Source organism: Lactuca saligna, chromosome 7, assembly GCF_052625555.1.
Source record: "Lactuca saligna cultivar CGN05327 chromosome 7, ASM5262555v1, whole genome shotgun sequence".
Lineage (NCBI taxonomy): Eukaryota > Viridiplantae > Streptophyta > Magnoliopsida > Asterales > Asteraceae > Lactuca > Lactuca saligna.
This window is the reverse complement of record NC_136423.1, coordinates 156,673,177-156,679,181: the sequence shown is the minus strand read 5'-3', so window position 1 is coordinate 156,679,181 and position 6,005 is coordinate 156,673,177. Positions and strand designations below refer to the sequence as shown.

Below are 6,005 nucleotides of genomic sequence, written 5' to 3'. Positions count from 1 at the left end.
CGATTTTTGAATTTGTTGATAAAGAAATTAATAAAAGTAAGTTGCTATTTCTTGCCTGAAGTAGCTGAGAAGGGGCCGCAAACATGTGTGTGTTGAAAAAAAAAATAGATAAAATGTAAATCATAAATTTTTTATTTTATTTGATGATTAAGAAAAAACATTTTCAAAAAATAAATAAAAAAGTAAATCATAAGTATTTTATTTGATGACTAAGAAAAGACATTTTCTAAAAGTAGATAAAAAATAAATCATAAAATTCTTAAATGATTAAGAAAAAACATTTTAATATAGATCAACCATACTAAAAAAAAAACTCCAAATCCTAATCCTTAGGTATTCTTTTTCCAAGATATAAAATTTATTTTACCAATCGATAATTCTGTTCATTTTCTGATTTTATTTAATTCTGCTGTGTGTAAGCTTTGAATTCAGGCCGATTTGTGGCAGAAACAAAACAAAGGTCCAAAGATATAAGCCGATGAGGATAAACGAAGCATAGAAAAAAGCAAAAAGCCACACTAAAACCTGTATTCAACTTCCAGGTGTCACTCAACAGAGTCAATAAAGACACATGCCACAACCTGCCTGGGCACACCTAATGACCTAATCCTCGATTGCAACAACCGAGTGGGAATCGAAAACACGATAATAGTTTGACCATCAACCTCCCAATATTTTGAACTATCCATCCATCCATAGCATGCAAAAGTTTCATATCCAAACCCTAAATTCAGTATAAATAGTGGCTTCCATAACCATAGAAACGCACAGCGAAAATGAAGACCAACTCATATTTGCTTTTTGCACTAATTGTGATCAGTCTCCTTTCATCCACTTTTGCTGACGATATTTCCAAGCAAGAGACGACGCCTCAGTGTCCGTATCTTCCCTTTCTCGTGACTGATTATTAAAATTAAGTTGTCAGAATATTGATATTTTTTGTTTTTAACTTTATCTTGAAGCAAAAGAAGCTGTGGACGCGCATAAAGCAGAAGCTAAAGAAGATGGAGCAAAGTATGGTGAAAACTACGGTGGCGGCGGAGGAAACTATGGTGGAGGTGGCAGCGGATGGGGTGGCGGATGCCATCATGGATGCTGTTATCAAGGACATGGAGGAAGTTGCAACAGATGTTGCACCTCACCAGAAGAAGCAAAGGCGTTTGCGGAAAATCAAGCAAAATCAAAAAAAGCTGTTGACGCGCATAAGGTAGAAGCTAAGGGTGATGACGGACAGTATGGTATAAACTATGGCGGCGGAGGAGGAAACTATGGTGGAGGTGGAGGTGGCGGTGGCAGTGGATGGGGAGGTGGATGCCGCCATGGATGTTGTCAAGGATATGGAGGTAGATGTAACAGATGTTGCACCTCACCAGAAGAAGCCAAGGCGTTTGTGGAAAATCAAGCAAAATCAAAAAAAGCTGTTGACGGGCATAAGGTAGAAGCTAAGGGTGATGACGGACAGTATGGTATAAACTATGGCGGCGGAGGAGGAAACTATGGTGGAGGTGGAGGTGGCGGTGGCAGTGGATGGGGAGGTGGATGCCGCCATGGATGTTGTCAGGGATATGGAGGTAGATGTAACAGATGTTGCACCTCACCTGAAGAAGCCAAGGCATCTTTGTTAAATAAAGAAGCAAATGGTGATGAAGGGAAGTATGGTGTAAACTATGGTGGCGGTGGAGGAAACTATGGTGGAGGTGGAGGTAACTATGGTGGAGGTGGAGGTGGCGGTGGCAGCGGATGGGGTGGTGGATGCCGCCATGGATGCTGTCAAGGATACGGTGGAAGATGTAATAGATGTTGTTCGTCTCCTGAAGAATCCAAGGCATTTAAGGAAAGCCAATCTCGCCCTTGAACACCCTATAAAATTTGAAAAGCTTAGTACAAATCCATGTATGGTATAGCCTAAATAAAACAAAACATCGTGTAATGGATGTATCGATATGAATGACGTGGAAAATACTCTCTTTTTCCACCTTTATGTTATGTTTTGCTCTATCCAATTGGTTTAGGTATTTCTGTTAAAGATATGATTGAATAGAGACAATGAATATAAGGTGCTAGAAATAATATATATATAATATAGGGAAATAGGTGCTAGAAATAATATATATAATATAGGGAAAATGAATTTTCTAGGTTTATATTTTTAGTTATGTTTTGGTGGCTTTAGGAAAAATATGATCTTTTAGTCCCCTTTACTTGTTTAGCCGGTTTAGAGACAAACAAAACTTTGGGCCCACCTCTCTCTCTCCCCCGTGCTCTCTATTTCATAATTGTTGCCCGGAAAAAAAAAGTTAGGGCTTTTATGCCCCTCGACGTCACTTGTCTGATCGATCAAAGGAAAAAAATGAAACACGAATGAACAAACCACTGTAATTAAGAAGGAAACACTAAGCAACAAATTGTCTACTGTTTGCTGGTTGATTGAAAAGAGAAAGGGATATCGTCCCTTGGTTGATCAATCGGTGAAAAGAAAGCACCATCGTGCTTTGGCTGTTAAGGAAAAAAGATGCGACCAGGAAAAGAAACACGAATTGACAACAGAAAACTCCTCTGGTGCGAAATCGAGTTGAAGATGGAGGGAATCGGAAGGAATAGCCTTGCTCGAGACATAATTTGCGAAGGAGAGGAAGTGATTGTCGATCCAAGGGAGCAAACAAGCTGCGATGGCAGCTCTGGCGAGTTTCTCGGTACTAATTGCTACCAATTGCTCGACAGGAGCAGGAGAGATTCAAGGAAACAAAGCACTAGAAATCGATGGAAGCACCGGAGCTACGATCGCCGCCATAACCGCCGTTCGGAGACACCATCGGCTGCCTCCCTCAAAACACAACAGCTGACTGTTGCGGCTACCTGTTCTCCTTCCGATTTGCAGCCGCCGGAGATGAGTGGTTACCCCTACATTCCTCACAACTGATTAATCACCACCGAACCACAACATAAAATCTTTTGATCGAAGATCTAGATGGAAATGCTCAAATCAATGACGATAATAATTGTGATTCTTCCTTTGATTGATGATTGGAGTTGTATTTTATTAACTAAGATGGAAAGAGGAGAATCTAGGTTGGACTTCTATATGTGTGTGTTTGTGTCACACCCCTAAACCGGAACGACGGAAACGTTCGGGGGCGGAGGATGTCATGCGTAGTATCACAACAATTGTATCATAGCAAGTATAGTAAACACAACCAGACATTGAATACATATATGAAAAAGGTTTACATTGATTAATACATAGTTTTGTTCATATCAAAAGTAGAATGGAAAGACGTGACTCTAACGCGCCGACTTCTCCAAAATCCTGGAAGCACCTATCTACTAAATCCCTGAAAATACAATCAGTTTTGAAAGAATATCAACATAAAGCTGGTGAGTTCATAAGCATTTAGTTGTTATGAAAAATGTTTCTTTGATCCTTTTGAAAAGTGTTCCTCAAGAAATCCTATATTTTCTTATGAAAAGCAGTTTTGAAAGAGTATCTATTAGTAGAAAATAAACCATTAGTTTTAGAAATGCTAGTGTTATCCTGGGAAAATCTCATATTTTCCGTAAAAACAGGTTATCCGTCGTAGAGGTAGAGATGTAAGTTCAGAAATCCCTGATTACTATCAGTATATATATAAAAGTAGTTTTTTACTCAAAATAAAACAAATGAAGAGTAGATTCCGTAAAACAAAGTTAGTTTATACTTATTTGCGAGTCGTATAACCATGCTTGATATGACCGAGAGACCTTTACAACGTTCTTCAGTTTTTAAGCTAAATAACATTTGTTAAGCTAAATGATATTTGTTCACCCCAAGCATGCCTGTCTAACTGTAGCTAGCAGTTAAGGTGTAGCATTGTTAGTCCCGAATAGATCTATTCACAAATCTCACGCTCTCCCTGTTTATAATAAAAGGATTTATCCCTATACACCTAAGGGTACAATATTGAAGTAGAGCCTCACAATTCTGTATAATCTAGTTTACGAGCTAGAAACAACATAAAACAATAATTATCCTAGAACAATTGTACTTTATACTCCTGAGAAAATATATACATATTCATCCACGAAATCTGATTTGGTAAAAACTGCCTAGAGGGTTATCCCAAACTATACCCATTATAGTTTATTAGAATTGATAAGGAAAATGCTTTGTAAAAACCTTTCTGAAAGCTATGAAGTTAGATTTCCAGAATAAATGTTTCCTTTATGCTTAACATATTACAAAAAGAGATGTCATGTAAGGGCATGAACTCACCTCGGGCGATTTGAATGAAGGATTGATACGGAATGTGGGATGTTCAAGTCAAGCCTTGAACACGATTTGATCCTAATTAACATATAATGACACATAAAGGAGTCAAATGAAGGTATTTCCCTACTAAATGTGATGGAGAACCACTCTAAGAAGTTGGGACTACTTACACTAAGTGCTAAGACCTTAATGGATTACATAAGGGAGGTCTATGACCACCTTAAAGGTGTGTATGACCATGGGTGTGTGGCCCAATGAGTGTACGACCATACACTCACGATGGAAGGTACTTTTAAGGTGTTTTCAAGTTCCATACTTGCATCCATGAAGTGTTCTAGGTCCATACTAAGTTGTAGTAAAAGTTTAGGGTCTTAGAAATGGGTTTGTGGTCCTACGGTGTGTGTGTGTGGTCGCACACGGGAGTGTGCTGCCGCACACAAGGAGTGGGCTACCGCACAAGGGTGTGTGCGGTCGTACACCCTACATGATGATGTCCAAATTCGAATTCTAAGGTGTAGCAAAGCTAGGGTCATGTCCAACTCGAATATGGAAGTCAAACTCTCACTTTGGAGGGCTTTTTATGAGTGTACGGACAACCTTATGAAGGTGTGCGGCCATATTCCTTCCAAGAGTGAAGAACATGACGGGACTCAATGATTCAAGGCTTCGATTAAGTGGTTCTTCAAGCACAACAAGCTAGGGGAAGGATTACTCGCGTTTTTGAAGCCTTGGGAGGGTTTCTGATTGAAGAAGCTTAAGAGAAATGGTGTTGTATGCTGCCAAGGTGTTAAAGGAATCAAAGGAAAGGGGTCTACCCTTTATATAGGGGTGGGTGTGTGGCCATGAGGGGTGTGTACGGTCGTACACCCATGTATACAACCGCACACTCCTCCAAAAGGGGTGTATGGCTAGGTTTCGTCACTATACGATTTGCTGACTCATTCCTAATCTCGAGCTTGGTTGTACTCAAGCTTAGAACGCTTAAATGAACCCTTAATCGGTGTTCGGAGTTAACAAAAACGAGTTTAACTTAGATTAACTCACTAGATGTACTAGGTAGAAGTTTCGGGTTGTCACAGTTGGTGTGTATTATCAGTATTGTGTGTTAATTTGGAACTCAATTTATGAGTTTTGTTAGGACTGGTTCAAAATTTAGGTCAGGTGACCCAAAAAGATGAACATGGAGCTTGGGAGTACTTCCGGTGGGGATGAGAGAGAGACACACACAGAGAGAGAGAGAGAGAGAGAGAGAGAGAAAGAGAGAGAATTGGTCAGCAAATGTCAATATGTAAAAGACGTAACCGGGTGACCCCTTCACTTTGGCCAAAAGGATGTAATTGAGCTGACAAAAACGACTTCGTTCCCTCATAAGGCCACAAAAACTGTTTAGGGACTAAAAGGATAAACCCTAGAAAGTTCGTAGGTTATATGTTTCATTTTCCCTATAATATAGGTACTAATATGCAATGGACATGCATAAAATTCTATTGGCCCTCCTATTCTCGAAGCTTTCATCCATGACAAGTCCACAACCATTAGGCCATATAAGCTCTTACGAACAGAAGTCATATATACCAACATGTAAGTGGATGTAAGATCCACTTACATGCATATTTTTCTTTTTTCTAGATCGGTGTAGGATTTGATTTTTTGTGTACCTTTTGTTTGTGACTATGTGGGTACACGTGATTTTTTGTGTACCTTTTGTTATTACTAGCTATTATGTGCTAGAACGCACAGATTTGGACCAGATTTGGAC

At 39.4% G+C, this 6,005-nt stretch overlaps 1 protein-coding gene across 1 annotated transcript; it reads left to right on the top strand.

Moving 5' to 3' along the window:
• The first annotated feature begins 663 nt into the window (after positions 1 to 663).
• Positions 664 to 1,986, top strand: LOC145005456 (uncharacterized). Its single transcript, XM_078964542.1, has 2 exons — positions 664 to 876; positions 963 to 1,986. Exons 1-2 carry the CDS (start codon positions 777 to 779, stop codon positions 1,853 to 1,855), a joined length of 993 nt encoding a protein of 330 aa, XP_078820668.1. The 5' UTR covers positions 664 to 776; the 3' UTR covers positions 1,856 to 1,986.
• The last annotated feature ends 4,019 nt before the right edge of the window (positions 1,987 to 6,005 follow it).

Bases quoted from the DNA above. Each gene is read 5' to 3' on its own strand.
- LOC145005456 (XM_078964542.1), top strand. From the start codon at position 777: ATGAAGACCAACTCATATTTGCTTTTTGCACTAATTGTGATCAGTCTC. The intron at 877-962 runs GTCCGTATCTTC...TTTATCTTGAAG, and splicing joins GCAAGAGACGACGCCTCAGT to CAAAAGAAGCTGTGGACGCG.